This window comes from Pogoniulus pusillus, chromosome 15 (genome assembly GCF_015220805.1).
Source record: "Pogoniulus pusillus isolate bPogPus1 chromosome 15, bPogPus1.pri, whole genome shotgun sequence".
NCBI lineage: Eukaryota > Metazoa > Chordata > Aves > Piciformes > Lybiidae > Pogoniulus > Pogoniulus pusillus.
The window spans coordinates 6,185,679-6,209,791 of record NC_087278.1 but is presented as its reverse complement, the minus strand read 5'-3'; the positions used below and the strand labels follow the sequence as shown (position 1 = coordinate 6,209,791).

At 47.0% G+C, this 24,113-nt stretch overlaps 1 protein-coding gene across 7 annotated transcripts in view; it reads left to right on the top strand.

Moving 5' to 3' along the window:
• The window catches only part of GRIN2B (glutamate ionotropic receptor NMDA type subunit 2B), a 332,222-nt gene that overhangs the window by 269,018 nt on the left and 39,091 nt on the right, over nucleotides 1-24,113 (top strand). For all 7 annotated transcript variants that reach the window (XM_064155083.1, XM_064155084.1, XM_064155085.1 and 4 more), the window contains 3 exons: nucleotides 20,856-21,064; nucleotides 21,795-21,966; nucleotides 22,638-22,791. In XM_064155083.1, the coding sequence (XP_064011153.1) occupies nucleotides 20,856-21,064; nucleotides 21,795-21,966; nucleotides 22,638-22,791 (535 nt within the window). The remainder of the gene's footprint in view (nucleotides 1-20,855; nucleotides 21,065-21,794; nucleotides 21,967-22,637; nucleotides 22,792-24,113) is intronic.

The following is a 24,113-nucleotide window of genomic DNA, read 5'->3' as shown; positions in this document are numbered from 1 at the left end:
GGTCTGAAGAAAAGCAATGACACAGTTTCACTGGTATCCATGGGACCTCTCTTAAGGAGAAGGCCAAAAATGAAGAAAGCTGCTGGAGTCTCTGAAAAGCTACTGAAGGAAGTGGAGCAGGTCAGCATTCATATCTTGATGCTGACTGAGGGATAAGAGGCATAAATCATCTTGGGAAAGAGGCACTTGATGCAACTGGGGAGGGAGACAATGGAAGCCTGAAAATAAAGGAGAAAGGTGTTAGCAGCCAAACGCTCTTTGAAACAGCCTTTTGAATGGACCAGCAGGGGGTGTGGGCATGAGAGACATTTGTCACAGCCAAAGTGAAAAGGTACTAGAGCAAGGGAGAGAGCAGGATCACAAGAGTCTGCGAAGGCCAGCAGATCTGGGTCCTAGTCCCATACCTCAGACCTGAATTGTTGATGACAAAGTGGAGCCACGAACCTGGCTGTGTTCCCCTCCAAAAAGCCAGTCTCTCCAGCAGCAGGGTTTGCTTTCCTGCACCCAAGAAGTGGGAGCAGAGAACTTTCAGTCCTGCTGTGCTGCTTGCACGTCACCGAACTTCTGATTTTTGGAGATGTCTTGTCCAGCTGTCATGAAACCTGACCTTCTCTTAACCTATAAAATCGTGAGCAGCTATGACAGCAGCTTTACAGTGTCGTGGCTGCAGAAGTGCAATAACCTCCTTCAGGAAGCAGAAAGAAGTTCTTGGCTGCAGATCATTTAATGCATAGTGAATGGAGCAGGTAAGCCAGTCAGGATTTCCTGTTTGTTCTCTATATTAGTGCCTGCTCTGGTTGGAAAGTCTGCGTTTTTTAAGGAGAGTTCTGCAAAGTGAGAAATGAGAGATATGGAAATGTACACATTTACTGCACTTCTGGCAGGCAGTGGTAATCACAGACAAGGTGAAGGTGATGGATGGAAAGGGCTTGATGCCACAGAGAAAGGAAAATGCAAGGAGCCTGACAATACAGCAGCCACTTTGGGGAATTATCAGCCAGTGATGTCTGTGTGGGGTGAAAAATCCCACCTGCACAAATGCAGTTGTGCTTTGACATCTAGAGCATAGAATCATCTGAGCTGGGAAGGACCTCTAGGATTATCTAGCTCCAACCCCCTTGTCATGGGCAGAGACACCTCAAACTAGGTTGGGTTGCTCAGAGCCCCATCCAGCCTGGCCTTTTAAAAACTGCCAAGGATGGGGCTTCTACTACCTCCCTGGGCAGCCTGTTCCAGTGTCTCACTGCCCTCATGATGAAGAACTTCTTCATAACACCTAGTCTGAATCTACCCACTTCTAGTTTTGCTCCATTCCCCCTAGAGGACTATTTGTGGGGAAGGTGTTTTAATTTTCCACTCTGCTTGCAGTGAAGTGGGAATGGATGAAAGGCATGGGCTGGTCTGGTGGGTACTGCTGACTCTTCTCACTCTTGAGGTTTCTGAGAGACATGGCACTTCTCCCTTTAGTGAAAGAAGGCTGTCTAGGGGAGGAGGTACACTTCTTTATGCTTGTTGCACTGAGTTCAGGTAAGAAAACATCCCTTCTCTCATCTTCTTGAGCATGCTTGTCCTCATACATGCAAAAATTGGAGGAGTTTGGTGTCTGTTACAGAGCAGAGAAGTTATTGTCTCATTATCAATAAGCAGCTTTTTCCCCAAAGTGTCTCCCTTCCCCAAAGGCTGCTGATATGGAGCTGAGCAAAATGATGATGATAAAAACACCCTGCTGAGGCAGAAGAAAACCTGCAGAAATTGCTGAAACAGAGGGAAGCATTTGCTTTGCCTGGTTGTGTTCACTTTGGACCCAAAGCTCTCACTGACAGCTTTCTTCCTGCCACAACTCAAATAGCAGCCAGCATCTTTGTACCTGGGGGACAAAATAAAGCTTCTGAACCTGAATTGGGGCCTTCCTTGACCTTTCCAGCTCTCTGGGACATATTCCTGAAGGAAAGATCTCAGATCTTTCTGAAGTATGACCTGACAGCTGTATGCCAGTGCACAAAAATGTCTTCCTCTGACCATGTAAGTGGTCCTTCAAGTCTGCTTGTGCCTGCTGTGGGTCCTAGATGTATGCCAGAGTGTACTCCCACAGCTTTGCAAGAAACTGTCTCTTGACTGGATTTTCTGAGGGCTTTCTACCTCTTCTAGACATGTTGGGAAGCATACAAATAGAGTGTTGTTTCCTGAGGTATGGTGTATTTTATATGGCTATCACTCCTCCAACAACCATCTTAAATGAGTGTGGCGTAAGTGACCAATTTCATAGCCTAATCCCTATAATTCTGTCTTTCAAGCCAGTATTTCTCAGGTAGTCTAGAAATTATCCAGACTTCATTCTCTGATCTCTCACAGAGGCTTTTGAAATCTGTAGTGCTGTGGGCACAGACACAAATAATTCTGCGTGGGTATAGGACCCACAAGCTGGTAAGCCTGGAAGGAGCTGTTGATATGACAACAGCCTCTGCTGAGCTGTGTGGCACAGATGAGGGTGAGCCTGCAGGGTTTTGGAAAGTGGACTGCTGCCCCTCCTGATATGCAGTTCAGAGGGCAAAGGAGCAACCAACACAGAGGTTCAGGCCTGACCTCTGTCTGGCAGACCCAACTGGTTCCAAGAAAGAAGGTTCCAACCTTCTTCTAGACATTCAAGGCCTCCTCCTGGAGCATGACATCAATCTAGGAGAACAGTGGAGCAGGTAAAATTTAAAATGCTCAGCATTAGAAGTGCAATTAGTTACCTGAGACACCAAAGACACAGATAAAGGGTTTTTTTCCCTCTACTGGCCTCCCAGTAAGGCATATTCTTGGCTTTTTTGGATCTGTGCAGCTGTAACCACACAGATCTATCTGTCTGATCTCAGTGTGAAAACCGATCTGGTATGCTAGCTGGGTCAGGGAAGAGGAAGGGATGATTGTGTTTCCAGTTGAAACTCTCATCATCATTTGTCTTTTCCCAACTCTCTAAGCCACACCTCTGTTCTTTCCCCTGTGTGCCCTGAATATTGGAGCCAAGTCCCTCGTGCACTTTTTTACGTCTTCTATGCTTTAGTGGCTACTTAAATATTTATTTATGTCAAACTTGCCCCATGGGAATGCCTTGTGAATGCAAGGGAGAGGTGTTGTGAGAGAAGGAGGGAATGAGCAATCCTTGGGGAGTTTGATATTGCAGTTGCTGAGAGGTAGGAGCTGCACAAAAACGCCTAGTCCTGGAAGAAACAAGTGATGCACAGAGGAACACACACATGTGTGCACACAAACACACACTTGCAGACACATCAGCACAAACAGCTGACCACTGAGCATAGAGAGAGAGAAAATACTTGCACTGAGGAAGTGGTGGAGTTGCCGTCCCTGGAGCTGTTCAAGGCAGGATTGGATGTGGCACTTGGTGCCATGGTCTGGCCTTGAGCTCTGTGGTAAAGGGTTGGACTTGATGATCTATGAGGTCTCTTCCAACCTTGGTGATACTGTGATACTGTAATTTGATCCCCAGATCTGTTCAGAGGACACCAGCATTTCTGCAGACCTACCACCCAGAAAATGCTGCAGAAAGGTATATAAGAAGGCAGGGCTGGGTTGAGGTGCTGCATACAAGAACAGCCTGCCGTGGCTTTGAGGACAGGCTGTATGCCATTGGGAAGATGAATTTCCAGAGGTGTGCAAGCACACATGAACTTGCCCACTGGTTTAAGTGTTAACAATCTCTTTGTAGATAGCACGTGGGAAAATCTGGCATCTTTTTTTTGCTGTTATGATTGATATTGCTTGAACTTTAATCATATGCAAGAAGCAGCTCAGCTTGTTGAATTCATTAATTGCTAAGGCGTAACATATTCACTTAATTGGATTCTCTGCTAGCTAGAGATGTATTTGTATGTATTTGTGTGTGTGCTTAGTGTATATATTTAGCTCCACAAAGACCGATAGTAATGGAACGTTAAGGTTGCCTGGTGAAATAATCAGCAGACTGGAAAGGATAAATGTTTAGTCATAAGCACGATCTTTTCTGTCACAAGAAGGGTCAGGCCTGGCTTACTGCACAGTCTTGGCACAGCAGAAAATGAGGCAGGGCTAAAGTTGGCGGTGAGGCAAATTTGCTTCTGTAAGTGCCTCGAGCTGCCCGTGGGAGCTGCTCTGCACCTGGCAGGTGACCCTGCCACGGTGCCTGTTCTGTCGCTGAGGACTGCTGCCCAGCAGCTCCCTCTTCACGGCTGTTTCCCCTGCCCAGTTCTTGGAGCTTTCCTCCATTTTCTCGTGTGAGACAGGACCTTGGAGGAGGGCTTCTCCAGGACCTACTGCATGGGGTCCTGTGGTGGCAGAGAAACTTTTTCAGAGCCACGAGGGAGACCTGAGGCCTTGAGCTTTATGTTGAGTGTGGGAGGTAAGATGAATCTGGTCCCTGGAGACTGGAAGGAGCAGGGCTGAGTACCAGTGTGCCAGCTTGAGCGGCACAGTGTTCTCTCTTCCAAGAAAGGTGTCTTCAGAGAGCCAGGGAAGACAGCTGCCTGGTCACTTGTGCCACTTCAGCTTCCAGAGCAGCTGGAGAGGACCCAAAACGTGCTCTTGAGCGTTAGTTAATCTCCTGATTCCAAACTAGTCCTTAGCAAGCACCATGTAAATTCCCAGTGTTCCTTTTACAGCTGTAGGTCCACATGCCTGAGCGGCTGTGCTGCCGCTCTGCCATCCATCAGCGCAGCTTCCACTGCTGCCTGCCAGCGCCCACGGCTGCTCTGCAGTCACCCTTCTGCACCAAACCTTCCTCTGATGTGGGGCCTGAGGCCGTAGTAGGTGCAGCCCTGAGCTGCACGATTTCCTCTGGGGTGATTGAACTGAATGGCATCCCGGGGTGAATCAAAAAGAGTGAGGAAAGCAAGTTGAAGGAGGTTTTCCTCCTCCTCTCCTCTGCCCTGGTGAGGTCACATCTGGAGTACTGTGTCCAGTTTTGGGCTAGTTCAAGAAGGACAAAGACTTCCTGGAGAAGGTACAGAAAAGGGCTAGGAAGACAATAAAGGGACTAGAACATCTCTCTTATGAGGAAAGACAGAGAACTGGAAAAGAGAAGACTGAGGGGGGAATCTCATACATGTTTATAAATAAAGGATGGATGTCAGGGGGGTGGGGCAAATCTTTTTTCACTGACAGGTCAAGGGCAGTGGGCATAAATTTGAGCATAAGAGGTTCCATTTAAGTATGAGGAGGAACTTATTTAATTTAAGGGTGAGATAACCCTGGAATAGGCTGTCCAGAGAGGTGATGAAGTCTCCATCCCCAGAGAGATTCAAAACCTGCCTGGATGTGTTCCTGTGACACCTTGTTCAGGTGAACATGCCTCAGTGATCTCCAGAGGTCCCTTCCAACCTCTACCATTCTGTGGACTGAGACCATCTCCTTAGTGTATTAACTTATGTCATCATTCCCAGCTGTTAGGTCCCTGTTTATCCTCTTTGAGACACAGGATGGTTTGTGAAGAGCTTTTTCTAGGCAGAAAAGTCATCTTCGGAAAGCTTCAGCTATTTGCTTAAGGTCAGAGAGTAAGCACAGGAGAAGATTACAGCCAGCATTAGGGTCCCTTCCCTCCTGGGCATTTGAGGAGAAAGCATCTGTGCTCTAAACAGCTGCTGCAGCGCTTAGGGCAAGTTTGCCCTGTGAAACCTGGCCACACATTGCCTGTGCTGGCGAAGCCACACTGTGCAGAGCACACCCACAGGGACGCAGCAGAGCAGCATGGTGCAAGGCAGCTGTGCAAGCCTGGCAAGGTGCCTCGGCTCTCAGTTTAGCCCTTCTGGGCTAATGTGGCTGGACAGCTTCTGGACTGTAACTGGCTTGGTGAATCCATGCTATCTACCTCCAGCCTCCTGCTTCTGCTCTAAGATTAGACAGACTGGGCCAGCTTGGCCCTGTCCTTACCTCCTGTACAGACCAGCCCTCTCTCTCCCTTAGCCTGCTACCAGCATATTGCTGCAATGTGAGAAACCTGTCTGCAGCACAGTCTGTCTGATTAGTGCCTGCCTTTCCTTTCACCTTCTGGGCACCGTGACCATAAAGGACCTGCCAGTTTCACCCTCTTCCACCTTTTTCCAGTGTTCCCTTCCAAACTGGCTTCTGCTTTCTTTGCCTCGTTCAACCCCTTGGCAAGGTCAGTGCTCCTTTTTTTTGTCAGAAAGTGGGATTCTGTAATCCCTGCATTGGTTGATTGGTCTGCTGTCTGTCACCCTATTTTAATTCCTCTCTCCTCTGCCAGTGCCTGGTGATTCATGGATAGCTCTTTCTCCATCTTCACTGATACTCTCTTGGCCCATTTATTGGTTTTGTAAGAGCCTGTGCACATTCAAGCTGTATAAGCCACTACATGCAGAATATAAGAGACCAATGATTTAAATTTTGGCTTGCAGAGTGAAGCTAGGAAATGCCAGTCTTGTTTCCTGGGCCACCTTAATTCTGCTCCTTCAAGTTTCTTTGTAGTACAAGAATTGAGGCAGGGACCCCTTGGAGAGAGTTGCGCGCACTCCTTAATTAAACCTTGAATCCAAACGTCCAAACACAGGTGGAATGCAACGAAGGCTGAAAAGGAAACCATAAATCTGCCATTTCCTAATCTTGCAGCCTAAATAAAGTTCCTTTTAGTGCAGTTTGCTTTAGGAGGGCCTTTTTGTGTGCTTTGTTTCTAAGAGGAACCCCCCCAAATCTTTTCTGTACAAGTGCATTGTTCGTTCTCATGCGTGCTGAGCCTTCAGCACTGCATCTGACTGCTCAGCCCAGTGACTAACCTGTCCTTGTTCCACAGCTACTCACAACAGCTCAGACTGGTTTGCCTTTCTTCTGTGTCTTGAACAATGGAGTGCAAGTGGTCTGTTCACAGTGGGGTGTGTTTAAAAGATAGAGGAGAACCTGGGTAGTTTGTCCACGTTCTGTGGGTGGCCTGATTGAGCTTTTGCTGCCTGCTTGCTCTGTCAAAACCGAGGTGTTCCTTGTCCTGACTGTGCTGGTGGGAATGTCCCCACTGATTGACTGGGTCAATGGTCTTAGCACTTAAAACATTTATGCTCAGATGCTGTTTGGGCTGTATGCCAGGATTTCTGGAAGAAAGTGATAGAAAAGAAATGATGATTATTTAACAGTTTATAATGCAGTTAAGAGTGAATGGAATTTGATGGGCCAAAGCTAAAATCATGTCCTTAGCCTCAGGGTTTTTATCCTGCTGACTTTTAAATGCCTGTTGCAAAACATGTAGACATTGGTTTTTTTTCTCAGGGAACAGGCCTAAAGACTCTTGTGATGGAAAGTCTCAGACAACCTAATTACAGGCTCAGTACTTACTACCTTTGTAAGAGAGGTGCACACACCTTTAAATGCACACATGAAGCCATCCAGCTAATTCCAGACTGCAAAAAGTCATTCCTTGTATGGAATGCTACAAAAGACTTTTTATGGCCTTGGTGTCTTCTTATGTCTCCAAGACTGCCTCTGTCATGCTCCTTCTCCTGCTTTTAGGCCACAGAAAAGGACTGGCACAAGATCTGCTTTGTGTTTAGGTACAACAGTTTGAAAAATAGGTGTGCCTGAGGTTCATCAGGGCTGAAAGGGAGGATTTTAATCTCTCTAAAGCCATGGTCCTGAGAAAGCAGTCTTAGGCTTAACCCTTCTTTGCTAGCTGGGGTTGGCAAATGCAAAGTTTTCTTTCTCCTTCCCCAATAGCTGCTTTCAAGGTTACCTCTCTTGCTATCCTTACTCAGGTCTGATTGCACTCCTTTTGCACAGAGATGACTTGCAGCCCAGATGGCCTCAGCTGGGCCCTTGGCAGTTCTGCCTGGACTCCAAGCCTAGATCAGTTTAGGATAACTGCTGCCGTGGGTATCTCTGTGTATGTGTGTCTGTTTGCACCTGTGTATGGGATAGGAAGGAAGCAAAATCTTAGGCAGAGCTGCTCCCTGCTGTTCAGAGGATGCTTGCTGGCTCCAACCAGCATGGCAGTAATGCACATGTGTGCAGTGAACCAGCTCTCCCACTGGTGGGCTCCATCCGAGGGTCAGGTCTTCTCTGTAGGGTGCAGGTTGAGCTGGCAAGTCTTGTCTTATGCTCTGCCCAAACGTGACAGAGCACCGTGGGTTCCAAACAAAACCCAGCACTTGGCTGTAGCAGTGAGTCAGGTGGGGGTTCTGTAGCTCATGGGCTCTTTCTGTAGTCCTTAGCTACCAGAAAGGTTGAAGCATTATGTCTTAAGACAGGAGTCTCCAGCTGGGAGGTACAGCCCGCAGCAGCTCCTTGTTGCCCAGGGCTGGCCTGGCAGTCTCTCCTGTGTGAAGAGTTGGTCTGCAGCAGCAGGGACAGAGGTACTCTAGCTAAACACTTGCTGCTGGTGGAAATATGTAGTATTGACACTGCTGTGGTTTGAGCCAGCACTTCATTTCAGTACAAAGGTGCAAAGATGAGGCTATCTTCTGTGCACTGTTGGGGTGGGGACAAACCACACACCATAGCTCTAAGTCTGTAGGAGCTGAGTTGGCAGCAAAATGATTCCATGAGTTATTTTCCCAATCCTGTGGGTTTCTCTACCACTTGCACTGCTCTCACTCTTGCAGCAAGTCCTGGCACGGGGGCAGCAGGGCAACAGACTGAAAACATGATGGAAGCAGCAGTGAGGAGACAGGTCTGTGCAATGGGGATTGTGTGCACACCAGTAAGGGGGGTGGGATGTGCTGTGCTGATAAGCTAAAGCATGAAGGAGCACCAGTTCCTTGTGCTAACACAAGTAAGGTGGGAGCCATCTGCTGCCTCTGCTTACCCCCCTCCCTATCCTGTCCCCTGTGTTGATTTGGGAGTGCTCCGAGTGAATAAAAGAAAGGAGGAAGGAGAAAGTGAGTCAGGGCATGCAGTTATCTTCATGCCTTCCCTATAGAGACAAGCAAAGGAGAACGTGAAAAAGATGCAAGGGTGCCAGGGAGCAACCTTCTTAACCATGCATGGGGTAGAGGGGAAGGAGCAAGGGTGTCCCTGGTTGCCCCTGTCCCACAGCTTTGTTTCCCATCTGGCCTCTTTGCAAAGTTGAGTGAAGAGACCTGGCAAAGAACCAGGGTGCAGAGCAGAGCTGGTGTACCTACTCAGTTTGGACATCTGGTGACAACTTGGAGCAGCAGCTTGCTTGGCTACCCTTTGGGACAGCCTTGGCATGGCTCATGAAGCCCCTTGCCATGAGGGGTGTGGCATGTAATGTGCACCTTGAAGGTGTGCAGGCGGTGGGGCTGGCTGTGAATCCAAGGCCAGGACCTGGACAAAGGGTCTGCGGTGGGTAGGGACAGAATTCACAATCACCTGCTCAGAGCTCTCAGTGGTGGGAAGGGGAAGAAACAGAAACACACAGCTCTGTAACTGCCTTCCCTGAAATCTTGCTCCCACCATGTGCAGTAGCTCCTCTGGAGGAGGCGAGTACCTCCCCTTCTCACCAGCGAGAGAGCTGCTGAGCACCTTGCAGCAGTCTGCTGTGGGGCATGCATGCAGCCCTGCCTGCCTCTGCCTCTCGTCTCTGCATGGGCAGAATCTGACTGGTGTATTTGGGATGGGGAGGTGTTTCATCTGCTGTGACACCCTGTGGTGGAAGTTAAAGTATCTCTCTGATGTGCCTAGAGATGAATTTCATAAGCAGTGCTTTTGGTCTCACTTGCACTGCTGAGGAAGCAGTGAGTTTAGGCAACCCACTCCCTCTTCATGTTGCCTCCTCTCCTAACCTTGCTGAAGTCTGCTTCAACATTTAGCTTTTCTCAGCACAAGAAAATGTTTGTTTTTTTTTTTTCCCCTTTCTTTTGGATTTACACTTTTTATACGTTCCTTCAGCTTTAGGTCCTAAGAGATGCTGAGAGAGATGTTTGCTCTGTGCAAAGAGTAGGTGCCACTGCACAGGGAGACACAGATTGGGGTTTTGTACAGCCAAAGCCCTGGTTTCATCTCCCAGACTGCAGTGTGAATTGGCAAGCCCAGCTCTCCCTCTGTGTAACATGTTTTAGGGGAAGAAAAAAAAGCCTGGCTGAAAGAAATGAAAGCTCAGCAAAATGCAGACCCAAGCCCAGCACTCAACAGGGAAAGCCAAGGGGAAGAACTCATCAGATAGGGCATTGCATGCGTGGACACGTACTGGATGCAGACAGACACCTGCACAATGCGGATGCGCTCCCAGGGACAGCAGAATGCGTTTGTAAGGCATTTGGATACCTGTGCATGCACATCAAAGTGCATTTGTGACTCCTGAACCCCCTGTGACACAAAACTTGCAATCTTATCAGTATCCTTGCTACGTTTTTCCCTGCCTGAGGGTTCTACAGAGGAAAGCAGTAGAGATGCTCAAGGTGAAACCTTCTTTCACCTTAGATGAGAAAGGCTGGGGGCAGTAGAAGGTCCCTGGCTTTAGATTCTATTCCCCAGACCTGAATCAAAACAGATTGATGTTGCTGGAGTTTAGGATATGGCAATGAGATCCTTTCTCCTCACTCAGAGTTGTTTCAGAAGGGCATGATGGCTTTAAGGATACGACGGTACCGAAGTAAGAGCTTGAGCCAGGTTGCTGTTATTAGCTGGGGTGGGTTATGCTGGGTGGTACAGTTACTCTGCAGTGTTTGTTAGAATAGGAGGTTTAGTTGTTTCTTTTTTCTTTTTTTTTTTTTTCCCCTAATTCTTTCTTCAAAATCCCAGCACGTGATTTGCCCCTCCTAGAAGCTATGACTTTCTGAGTTACATCCTTCAGCCTACTCAGATCATAGCCCACACTACTGCAGACAGCTTCCCCTAACCTCTCCCCTCATGTCTCCTAATTATGCCTGTGCTGATTGCAGTATGCATTTCCATAAATCACGGTTAGCAATGAGGACCTTGAACAAATATGTCCCCCTGGAAACCTTACTGCTTCTGTATGAGCTTGTCCTCTCTAGCTGAACCGCTTCCTGGGTTACCAAGTTCGTACTACCCTCCCCCCAAGAACAACAGCATTTCCTAGAGGGAGCTATCACAGAATTAAGCAGGCTGGAAAAGACCTCTAGGATCATCGAGTCCAACCTATCACCTAACCATTCTAACTAAACCGTGGCACTAAGTACCTCATTCAGTCTCCTTTTAAACACCTCCAGGCACGGTGACTCCACCGCCTGCCTGGGCAGCCCATTCCAATGGGTAATCACTCTTTCTGTGAGGAACTTCCTCCTAACATCCAGCCTAAACCTGCCCTGGCACAGCTTGAGGCTGTGTCTTCTTATTCTGTTACTGGGTGCCTGGGAGAAGAGACTGACCCCCACCTGACTACAGTCTCCCTTCACGTAGTTGTAGACAGCAATGAGATCACCCCTGAGTCTCCTCTTCTCCAGGCTAAACAACCCCAGCTCCTCATTAACCTTCTCAGGCTAATCATGGCAGGGGCCTGGACCTCAGCAACTGCAGAAAGCACATAAATGCACCAGGAAAGAAATGTTTCAGCAAAAATGGCAAGGGCTGTGTAAATGCCAGACTTCGGTGAGCTGGGGGACTGTGCTTCTGTAAAGAGCTTTTATTCCCAGACTGAGTTGTAGAGCAAGAGCTTCACCCTGTCTGTATTCTAAGATGAGCATCTCCCAGGGATATACTAGATGCTGTATAAACACAGAAGGAAAAAACCTTCACCATCCTCCTCCTGCAGTCTACACGTTTAATTGAAAGGCTATTAGAAGCAATTCCTGCTTCTGCAGGTGCAGTGAAGAAACCAGCCTTCCCCAGGTGGCTGTGGAAGGTGAGCTTGAGGTTCAGAGGAAGTGTTGTTTTGTGTTAATTAATTTTGCATGTGGAGCTTTCACAACCATTTCTTGTCTACTTTGGAAGATGTGGCTAATTAATCACCTTAAGTGTCTGTAAACAGGAGATTTTTTTTTGCTCTGTGGCATCTCTTCTCCAATGAGGTCTCCAATCTGAGGATACAGACCTGTAGAATCACAGGAATTATACTTTTGGTAATGGCTGTCATGTCAGCACTCTAAGAGTGAAAGTCATGACTCAAACAGCTTAGGTGAATCGAAGAGGCACTGAAGAATGTTTCGCTGCTCAGTGAGGGAAGTATGAGCCTAGGAGGTGGAGATATCAGTAATAAAAGTCTCTGAGTTAGCTGGGAGCCAGATATAAAATGATTAAGACTGAGTTTTGACATGTGAAGGCTGAAAAGTCAAGGAGAAAAGGTTTTCCACAGAGGAATTCCTCCTTTTGCTTCTGTTTACTTAAGGCCAGTGGACTGGAAAGGCTCATCTGGTCCCATCCCTGCTGCTCTAGGCAGTAACATCACATAACCCTGTACGAATCAGTTGTGCTTCTTCTCGATCCCGTTTTAGTTGTTTTCATAGCTCTCTTCAGGCATTTGTCCCAGAACTTCTCTCCTCTGATGGTTAAAATCTGTCTTATTTTCAAGGCAAGTTTCCTCACAACCAGTTGTTCTTGTACCAACATTGTTTTTCTGCTTAAAAAAACTCTTTTCTTTCTCCCTTGTGTGTCTGTCCCCCCTTTATTTATACAGAGCAGTCATATCCCCTCCTGGCTTTCATTTATCTAGGTTAAACAAGCTTTTTAATCTCCTCCTTTAAGGCAGGCTCTGTTTCCCTAATTGCTCAATCCAAGGTTATTTCTGATAACTAGCTTTTCTGCAAGGTTTCTCCCTGCTTTGCCCAAACTGAGTGTAGAGAAGCGTGACCTATTTGCCTATTGAGTGATTTTGGGGTGAAGAAATGTCTCAACTATCAGATTCAGAAAAGAAAGACGTGAGGGTGCTGCTGTTAAAATCTGTGTTTGTTCTCCACCTTATCTCTACCGAGCTAAAATCTCCCATAATGACTTAGTTCCTGATATAGTTTCTCTTTAATAACAGTCATGACATCTCTTTCCAGACTGAAAGCCAAGCCTGTGGAGCTACAGCAGATCTCTGGAGTTCAGTCCTGGTGGAATATCTTGCACAAGCCTTTCAAAAGCTACCTCAATCCCAAATGATTCTACATTACTTATGCATGATTTATTCCTTCACTATCTAATGCAGCATTAAGGTTACAACAGCACCTCCCAGGTTTACTTTTAATTTTATGTATCCTGAGCAGTGTACAGTTCCATTGGCAGTGTCCCAGTTAGAATTGCTTTTTCTAAGATGGTTCTATTATTCCTGCAGTTGTCCTTTTCAGGTCCTGCCTAAGTTGCTCTGGTTTACCAATGTCCTCATTCAGGGTCTGTACGCATTGTACTGACAAGACTTTATTTCTCCCTGAACTCTCCCTGCTTCCCAGAGGGCTGAGGTATACTTTCCCATCAGCTGTGTTACCAATATCACTGCTATTTTCTGCCTGCTGTGCAACATCTTACCTTTGCCTTTTCTATATTTGATTTTCAATTTGTCATGTATTAAAATCAGGTGTAAAAGTTACATAAGCTTTTCCCAGTTTGTCTGACAGCAAAGAGGAAGGGAACTTTTCACATTTGCACCATCAAAATGATGCATGCCCTCATCTCTCTAGGCAGCATGTGTGTGTGTCTCCTGGTTTCCAGGCTATTTGTGAGCCTTGTGGCCAAGAAGGGATCTTGGGCAGCATTAGGAGGAGTGTGTGATCAAGAGAGGTTCTTCTTCCCCTCTGCTTTGCCCTGATGAGACCTCATCTTGAATACTGCATGCAGTTTTGGGCTCCCCAGTTTAAGAGGGACCACTGGAGAAGGTCTGGCAGAGGGCTATGAGGATGATTAGGGGGCTGGAGCACTGCCTTATGAGGAGAGGCTGAGGGACCTGGGACCTAGTCTGGAGAAGAGAAGACTGAGAGAGGGTTTCATAAATGTTTATAAACACCTGAGGGCTAGAGGTCAGGATGGTGTGGGACAGGCTCTGCTCACTGCTCCCTGTGATATGACAAAGAGCAATGGGTGTAAATTGCAGTACAAGAGGTTCCACTTCAACACAAGGGGGAACTTCTTTACTGTGAGGGTCCCAGAGCACTGGAGCAGGCTCCCCAGAGGGATTGTGGAGTCTCCTTCTTTGGAGAGTTTCAAGGCCTGTTTGGATGAGTTCCTCTGTGATCTATGCTAGATTGTGTGGTCCTGCTCTGGCAGGGGGGTTGGACTCGATGATCTCCTTGGGTTCCTTCCGACCCCTAATATCCTGTGACCTTTTCTGTGTTTGTCTACTTAGTGTACCCCAAGAATGAAAACATGCCATTAGCTCAGTTCTACACAACACAGAGTAACACAGGGTGGATGCACAACAGGGCAGATCATACTCCAGAGATTCTTGGTGGAACAGGGAGTTGCTGCCTTCAAATACATGCCCTGTGCTTTTGCCTTAGGGCTTCCCCATGTAATCACAGAAACATTCAGGTTGGAAAAGACCCTCAGAATCACCAAGTCCAACTGCTATCCCTGCTTTACAAGGTTCATCCTAAATCACATCCCTGAGCACCACATCCAAATGACTTCCAAACGCATCCAGGGTTGGTGACTCAACCACTTCCCTGGGCAGTCCTTTCCAATGCCTGACCACTCTTCCTATGGATTTTTTTTTCCTAATGTCCAGTCTAAACCTACCCTGGTGCAGCTTGAAGCTTGCTTGTTGTATCACTCTTTACTTCTGAGAAGAGACCAGTCCAGCTTCTTCACAATGTCCTTTCAGGTGTCTGTAGACAGTGATGAGGTCTCCCCTCAGCCTCCTCTTTTTCACACTAACCATCCACAGCTCTTTCATTTTCTCCTCATAAGATTTATTATCCAGGCCCTTCCAGAGCTTTGTTGCCCTCCTCTGCCCTCTCTCCAGCACCTTCACATCCCTCTTGTATTGAGGTGCCCAAAACCAAACACAATACTCAAGATGTGGCCTCAGCAGAGCGGAGTACAAGACTAATAAGACAGGAAACACTGAACTCTTGGGGAAAAGCAGAAAGCAGTTCAAGTCTTTAAGGATTTAAATAAAACCCAACCCTTTTTGTTCCATTTGTATTTCTTCTAGATCAGGAGTGGCAAGTATTGAGGGAAGATTTTAAATGAAAAGAAGATGGTGCAAGGCACAGTGAAAATGGGAGCCTGAATGAAATACAAACTGTATTGCTCAGATGTTGTCTTCCTGCAGCCTGTTGAAAAGCAAGCACCTGGAGGTTCAGGCTTTCCCTTGAAGCTTCACCTTAAATATGCATGCAGTGCCTCTCAGCATTTTGCCTGAGAAATGTGTCTGAACATGTCTGTTTTTATCCAGAATTGCATTCTGCTGAAAGGCAAACTTCTAGGAGGTTTTGGTTTTCCATCTGTTGGCAGTAGTTGGAGGTTTCTGCAGATGCTCTTGTATTTTGAAGTCCCACCTTGGCATACTAGGAGGAACTCAGAGATTTGCTTCTGTTCTGGCTGAAATAGTTCTGAAAGTTCATGGGTACTCAGTGGGTAAGGACTTTGCAATTGGTGAGACTGGCTGCTGGTCGTTTGAGCAGGTCGTTGCTTTTGCCAAAGTGGCTCGTGAGATATCCACTGAGTGAGAGTACTAACTCCTCTACGTTATAAATCTTGTATGACTTATGATAACACCAAAAGGGGAATAAGAATGAGGAAATATGCTCTTCTGGTATAGCTGGAGCAAGATGATTTAAGTTAGACATCAGGCAAAACCCCCATTTTAATGGGAAGGATAATTAAGCACTGGCATAGACTGCCCACGGAGACCATGGGTACTCTGTCAGTGTAAGGACAGGTTAGACAAACAGCAGCCACAAATGGCTGTTACAAGCTTTAACTTCCCTTGGGAGGAGAGAAAAGCCTCTGTTAAGGCTTAGTTTCAGGGCAGGAATAGGACACCTTTCATTAAAGATGCGCATTAACTCGCTGCAGAACACTTTCATTCTGGCTGCGTTATACCGCGGGTAAGGCAATTTGCCAGCCTGCTGCAAGGCTTTCCGAAGGCTCTCACTTATATTCCCCTTGCATAGGCAACCTTATCCATTGTCTGTGTGGCACAGCTCATATACTCAAGCAAACCAGTAGCATATACAACTTGTATTTCAGGTAAAAGCTGTTCCCTTCTCTCAACACCTCTAAATTAATCACCAGAACAAAGGGACTTTCCTTTCTTGATGAGAGCAGGTGTGGTAGGGCCAGAGCAAGGAGCATACCTAGGAGGTGGAGAATATGATCAGAAAGGAGTTCTTAACTCTTGCTACCATCCTTGCTTTTGCTGATGATGTGACCCTCCAGGGCTCCCAGTGGGGGTTTGGATGACTCGACTGTGATTGGAGAACACCCAGTCGTTCTTCAAGCTGCAGGGTGACAAATACATAGGATAATTGGGATGGTTTATTCCTCTTCTTTTTGCTGAGGCAAGCACTGAGCAAAACCCTGAGTAATAACAGTTCACAAGCTCTTAATACCACATACCCTGAGACTTTAGAAGTGCTTTGCTCTGCTCTGCACCATTTGGCAGGTTGTATTCTTGAAGAGTAGGCATCATTACCTGGACAAATCTGTGACATTAATTCTGTTGTAGCTAACCTCTGTCCTCACAGTGAATTGCTCCTTTCCTCTGTGGCTGATTACCTAACATATGATACACACTCGTGTTTTTCTTTCTCTGGTGTCATCTCCATCCTCTACACGTGTGGTGTTTCTTGCTGTCCTGGCCCACATGTTCCTTCAGCCCTCTCTTCTTTAATTGTATGCATATAAATTTGAGCCTTGGATACACAAGCATGTAGAGAAGCTTTCCTTCTCTCCATTCACAAGGCTTTTGTGACTTTGCTATGATGGTTTGGGTGTTACCTGCCCCACCCCCCACTTTGGAAATCACCCAGAACTAGACTCAGCTATCTCTGGAAATTGAATGAAGCTTATAATTTACAGCATAGCACAATATACATGCAGATATTTACAGTATGTACAGTTATAGACAGAAATAGACAAGGTAAAAGGTAATACAGAAACACAACAGCCCTCCCAGAAGCTTGAGTCCCCAGGAGGGGCTTCTAACTGCCCTTCCACCTTCTCCCACCCCTCTACCTTACCCCAGATGTTGCCTTGTGCCTCAAAGAAGCATGGAGGGTCAGCCAGGGAGGTTAGGAAGCAAGTGGATTAATTAGAGAGATGAAAAGTGAGGTTAGAGAGAAACGCAGCTCAAAGCCCAGGCAGTGCCAGAATACCTTATCTGTGTTTTCACTCTTGTTCTTACACATCTCAGCAAGCCCACGAGTGAAGCAGACATCACCTTTGTTTCTCTTTCACAGCCTGTAGTCTAGTTCTTCTCACCTAAACATTCTAGCTAGCGTCAAACTAGCACACTTTGCTTATTCATGTATGTGCACAACTGGAGGTATGTTGCATACCTGGTTGTCCAGGTTAGCAACAAAATGTAATGCTTGTGTGTAGCCTTGAGATGCTCCATGGTTAATGTGAAAATTCAGGCTAGAACATTCTCTTACATCCTATTTGTCTTCCTTTTTTGACAATCTGGATTGAATTTATTAGGTTGCTTACTGCTGTACATGCAGGTTAGGTACTTCAGCACGCAGGAGCCTGTGGCAAGAGTGTCATTGCTATCCTAATTTCATAACGTTGCCTCTGTAGTAGAACACTGTCAAATGCCTGGCACACAGCCTTATGGACTCCCCTTTCTGTCCCACAGAACTTCTGAGTAATTACGACTTGAGTTTGCCTATCTGATCTAATTTATCACTTAGGGGGTTATATCATGCCTATTACTGGGATATCTAAGTGCTGCTGAGATTCTGCAAGATGTCTCTTTCATCAGCCACTTATTCCTATAAGTTAATGTTGCTGAGCTGGAGTCTGGGTTGCTCTGTGCAGCATCTTAATCACTGGTCCCTTCTGAGCCCCATGAGTGCAGTTATCTTGCTTATCTGGAGGCTTCAATGAACTGATTTTGGGGATTTGAGCTTGGTTACTCGAGGACTTAAGTTGCACTGCAGAAACCTCCAGCACAGATGATGATAAATTAGACTGCTTGGTCAATGAGTGGGAAGTCCAGGGCTGAGCAGATCCTGGGTGAGTATATGCTTTTAGTTCCCTCTGAAACACACTCTTTGCATCCAGCCTTTGATATTAGCCTGGCTGCAGACCATCTGCTGCCTGGAACAACACTGTCTTTTGTGGACAAAAGGGCCATTGCTTCCTGGGGCTCAGGCTGCCATCTCTCACCTGCTGCTCAAAGTGTGTTCGAAAGTTAAAACAACTCCCTGCCCACTCAGCTAACCTCAACAGGAAAAAACAAACCAAAGACAAAACCCCCACAAACCCAACAATGAAAGAAAGAAATAAACCCCCAACTCTCACACAAAACCCGAAGAAATAGATGTGTACCACCCCCTGTGCAAGCAGAATGACTTCATGGGTGGAGGGAACGTTAGGGGTAACTCTCCCTGGCGTTTTTTGCCCACTGCTTGCTGTAAAGCCCCTTGTGAAGGTAAGACTTCACCTCCACCTTGCAGAACTCACTGCCTTACCCTCACTGGGGTGTTGTGCTTGTGCTGCAGGGATGGATGGGGGGAGGTAGTTGTCTCTGGGTGATTTCTTCTGCCTTTCTTCTCCCTCCACAAGTACCCCAGAGTGGATGTTTCTTTCATGGCCAGATGAAAGGTTCGTTTGTTGTTTTTTTTTTTGAAGGTGACAAGTGTTTTATGTGGATTCTAGCTGCTCTGGAATGCCAAAACCCAGCTGGGCTTTGAGTTTCACAGAATAACCACTGACACCTAATGAGCCTCTAATAAGTGCTTCTCTCTCCTGTCTTGTCACTTAAATAAATAAATTACTGGAAGTTGAGGGTGGTGGGAGGGGTGGAGGGGTGTTGAATTGCAGTGGAATGAAGCTTTTCTGTTTATCCACCGAGCAGGTACACTGCTAAGAACAGTCGTGCAAGCTTCCCACACACTCACATTGCCTCTACCATCGAGTCAATGTGTCTCAGCCCTGGCCTGGAGGGTTTGCTTTGAGGTTGGTGCAGGAAAAAAGTTACTTCTAAAGCCCACTTAGTTTCTTGCCCTCTCAGCTTCAGCTGCCAGCCACGGTGCTAATTAGTGTCAACTGTGATGGAAGGGAATTGAGAACAGAGGCAAGACTTTGATAGTTGACAGCATAGTTGATGTTCATTTTTTTCCCCCCTCCTTCTGGAGTTTTGGCAAGGAATGGTCGACTATGGGCAGTAGGTGTGCTACATGTGTTGTTCCTTCTGGGAATGGAGTAGATGCAAAATGATTCCTGTCTGTGGCAGTAGGTAAAAGGCAACTGAGTTTCACCTCCCTGTCTTGACAGCTGAAGGTGTAGTCTCTGATTAAGAAATGGAACCCCAAAAGATCTAAAATGGCAATACATGGGGAAATAGGCTCAAAAAAGTTATAAAAAGATCATATATGCTCTTTGATTTTACTGTCCATGTGTCACTGGTTCTTGCTGAGGGGTGTAACCAGGTCATTGTGGAAGGACAGAGCAGGCACTTCGGTTAAGGTCTTAGTAGGGAAAAGCAGCAACTACTGATAGCAAACATCTCTGTATGTTCTTCTCTGCTTGAGAGAGTCCAGCACAGAGCCACAAAGGTGATTAAGGGAATGGAACATTTCTCTTATGAGGACAAACTGAGGGAGCTGGGGTTCTTTAGCTGGGAGAAGGGGAAATTGATAGGTAACCTCATTCAGGTTTATGGATACATAAAGGATGAGTGTCAGCATGCTGGAGCCCAGTGACAGGACAAGGGGCAATGGGTGGAAGCTGAGGCATAGGAAGGTTCATGTAAACATGAGGAGGAATTTTTTCCCTGTGAGGGTGACAGAACACTGGAACAGGCTGCCCAGGGAGAGTTGTGGAGACATTAAAAACCTGTCTGGACATGTTCCTGTGTGATCTCATATAGGTGATCCTGCTCTGCAGGAGGGTTGGACTGGATGAGCTTTTGAGGTCCCTTCCAGCCCCTGACATTCTGTGATTCTCCTGTGAAGCTTGAAAATGCAGACCATCTCCCTCTTCAGTTGCATATCCCCTGGAAGACCTCAGTTCTGACTAGGAATGGGGCAATCTCTTTCCAGAAAAGGAGTTACTCCTGGCTGAAATGGAGTCTGACTCAAATGAATCTGTTTGATGAATTGCACTGAAATCTAATGAAGACAGAATTTTGTGAAACTAAAAAAGTTTTGTATTGACCTTTTAAAGTGAATTATTGCAATTTCTCTGTTTCAGAATGACATTTGTTTTGGCATTTGCCTGTATTTATCCTCTCTTGCAGTAGGAAAAAAGAAAGATTCCATTTTTGTTGTGGCTAGTCAGCTGAATTCAACATTTTAGGAGACTCCTCCTGTTGTTTGGCTGAGATAGGTGAAAGACATCGTGTCTGCTTGACCATAGTGGGATACCATGGGGATGGGTTTGACCGTGGGAATACCATGGGTGTGCCAAGGAAAGTATAGGCTGGATGTTAGGAGGAAGTTCTTCCCAGAGAGAGTGATTTCCCATTGGAATGGGCTGCCCAGGGAGGTGGTGGAGTCACTATCCCTGGAGGTGTTCAAGACAAGACTGGATGAGGCACTTAGTGCCATGGTCTGGTTGACTGGCTAGGGCTGGGTGCTAGGTTGGACTGGATGATCTTGGCGGTCTCTTCCAACCTGGTTGATTCTATGATCCACTCACTCTGCCATATGGTGTGACCATCACAGAGATGAGACAACCCAGACATATTCCTTGTTCTCCTCTGCTCCCTGATTTGAGTCCCCTTAGAGCCTTCTTTCCAGAAACGTCCTCAACTTACACGAGCTATGAGCTTGGGTACTCCAGTGCAGTCCTCCTGCCCAGGCCATCGGGAGCTGTGGTTGATGCAGAGAGATGGGGCAGCTGGGAATGGTTTGTGTTTTGTGTCTCCACAGGTGGGGAAATGGAAGGAAAAGAAGCTGCAGATGAAGTACTACGTGTGGCCCCGCTTTGAGCTGTACCCTGACTCCGAGGAGCGCGAGGACGATCACCTCAGCATCGTGACCTTGGAGGAGGCACCGTTCGTCATCGTGGAGAACGTGGATCCCCTCAGCGGCACCTGCATGAGGAACACGGTCCCCTGCCAAAAACGCATAGTGACTGAGTATGCACCCCTGGCTTCTCCTCCTCTTGAGCATCTCTCTCTTCGGCAGGTGGCTTATGAGGAGAGGCTGAGGGACCTGGGGCTGTTTAGTCTGGAGAAGAGAAGACTGAGAGGGGATTTGATCAGTGTTTATAAGTATCTGAAGGCTGGCTGGGGAGGGCGGGGGGGGGATGGACAGGTTCTGCTCACTGCTCCCTGGGATAGGACAAGGAGCAATGGGTGGAAGTTGCAGCAAAAGAGGTTCCACCTCAACACAAGGGGGAACTTCTTTACTGTAAGGGTCACAGAGCACTGGAACAGGCTCTCCAGGGAGGTCGTGGAGTCTCCTTCTCTGGAGCCTTTCAAGGCCTGTCTGAATGTATTCCTCTGTGATCTGTGTTAGAGAGTATTGTCCTGCTCTGGCAGGGGGATTGGACTCGATGATCTCTTTGAGTCCTTTCCAACCCCTAACATCCTATGATCCCATGAGATCAGAGAATCTTTTGGGCCAATACCATCATACCCTGATAATCCTTGTAGGAAAACTCACCTCCTTTTGCCCAGCCTGGCCTGTGTCCATTCATGGCTAATCCCTTTGGGCAAATTGTCCTAGTGTGTCCCTTCACCTTCCAGCACAGAGGAAATTCTCCACTTTATATTGTGGGAGGGGGAGGCCCTACTGACATCAGAAAGGAATTAAGGAAGTTTCCACCCCCCCCTTTTTTTTTAACCCGTTGTTGTGATGATTCAGGAACAAAACTGATGAGGAGCCAGATTACATGAAGAAATGTTGCAAGGGGTTCTGCATCGACATCCTCAAGAAAATCTCAAAGTCTGTCAAGTTTACCTATGACCTCTACTTGGTGACTAATGGCAAGCATGGGAAAAAGATCAATGGGACGTGGAATGGAATGATTGGAGAGGTCAGCAGCAAAGGGAGGGCATGGAGGGCTTCATCCATGGGGTTACATGAGTCAGGTCTGGTCTCCTATCGTTATTGGTTCTTCTTCCAGGCAAGAGAAAAAGATAGAAATGGTTGGTTTGGATTCTTTCTAGGCTCTGAGTGAATTAATCTACTCTGACACTGTGGCACTCTAACCATGACTTACCTTGACTATTTGATGATTAATTATCATTCCCTGTAGTGTTCAGGAATTTGGCTTTCACAGAGAGAGGAGGAGGGTGATAGCCATGCAGCAGAAGAGGCCTGCAACCTAGCTTATGCTTAAATCATATATAAGGTGCATAAAGAATGAAATAAGACTTTGCAGTGTTAAAGGGAGGAGAAAGCAAGGACAGAAAAATGAGATAAGATGTCTTCTCAGTGGATGCTGTGTTTATCCTTAGACTTCAGAGGCTTTATATTTTATACACATAGCAGCTGTGAGGGGAAGATTAATGTCTATGGATTTCCTGAAAGAAGAAAGTGTCCTGATGAAAGATTAGGAAGGAGAGATGATGGAAACAATATAGGGAATGGGATTACTGGAGTAAAAGGACTGTGTGGAAAAGCAAGAAGGTGAGAAAGGGCTTGGCTGTGGTGCTGGAGAGGTGCTTTGGATTTGTGTGTGACTTCCTCTTCTCCTTCCACCAGGTTGTCACCAAACGAGCTTACATGGCTGTGGGATCCCTCACCATTAACGAGGAGCGTTCAGAAGTGGTGGATTTCTCTGTGCCCTTCATTGAGACGGGAATCAGTGTCATGGTGTCACGTAGCAATGGAACTGTCTCACCTTCTGCCTTCTTAGGTATCGTATTAAGCTAAGAGTGAGGCTTCACCCAGTGTTCATAAAAAAATAGGTGAAGGTTGCTTGCAATTCTTAGCCTGAAAGTTCCTTTTTGGAACTTAGTCACTAGTGGTGTTCCATCAAGGATCAGTACTCGACCCAGTCCTGTTTGACATCTTTGTTGATGATCTGGACCAGGGCATTGAGTCCAGCATCAGTAAGTTTGTAGATGACACCAAGCTAGGAGCAGCTGTGGATTTCTTGGAAGGTAGGAGAGCCCTGCAGAGGGACCTGGATAGGCTGGATGGGTGGGCAGAGGCCAGTGGGATGAGACTGAACAAGACCAAGTGCAGAGTTCTGCACTTTGGCCACAACAACCCCAAGCAGCACTACAGGCTGGGGGCAGAGTGGCTGGAGAGCAGCCAAGAGGAGAGGGACCTGGGGGTACCATCAGAGAGTATCCAGATATGAGCCAGCAGTGTGCCCAGGTGGCTAAGAGAGCCAATGGCATCCTGGCCTGCATCAGGAACAGTGTGGGCAGCAGGACAAGGGAGGTTATTCTGCCCCTATACTCAGCACTGGTCAGGCCACACCTTGAGTGCTGTGTCCAGTTCTGGGCCCCTCAATTCAGGAGAGATGTTGAGGTGCTGGAAGGTGTCGAGAGAAGGGTGACAAAGCTGGTGAGGAGCCTGGAGCACAAACCCTATGAGGAGAGGCTGAGGGAGCTGGAGGTGTTTAGCCTGGAGAAGAGGAGGCTCAGGAGTGATCTCATTGCTGTCTACAACTACCTGAAGGGAGGTTGTAGCCAGGTGGGGGTTGGTCTCTTCTCCCAGGCAAGCAGCAACAGAACAAGGGAACAGTGTCTCAAGTTTTGCCAGGGGAGGTCTAGGCTGGCTGTTAGGAGGAAGTTGTTGGCAGAGAGAGTGATTGGCATTGGAATGGGCTGCCCAGGGAAGTGATGGAGTCACTGTGCCTGGAGGTGTTCAAACAATGACTGGATGAGGCATTTAGTGCCATGGTCTAGTTGACTGGCTAGGGCTGGGTGATAGGCTGGATGATCTTGGAGGTCTCTTCCAACCTGGTTGATTCTATGATTCTATGAAATACTTGTGGGACAGGTGTATAAAAATAAATGGTGATGTTTTAGTTCAAATTCCTGGCCAAGCAAAATCTGGGCAAAGAAGCACTGCCTAGGAGCTCCAAGACATTTTTCAGTGGTTGTATGCCCAGCAAAGAATGAGATCACTCAGTATTGTCATGTACTGTACAGCACATAGTTCTCCCAGTGACTCAACTAATGGTGTGTTCAAGGAGTGTAGGCCAGAAGAACATTGATTCAAGCA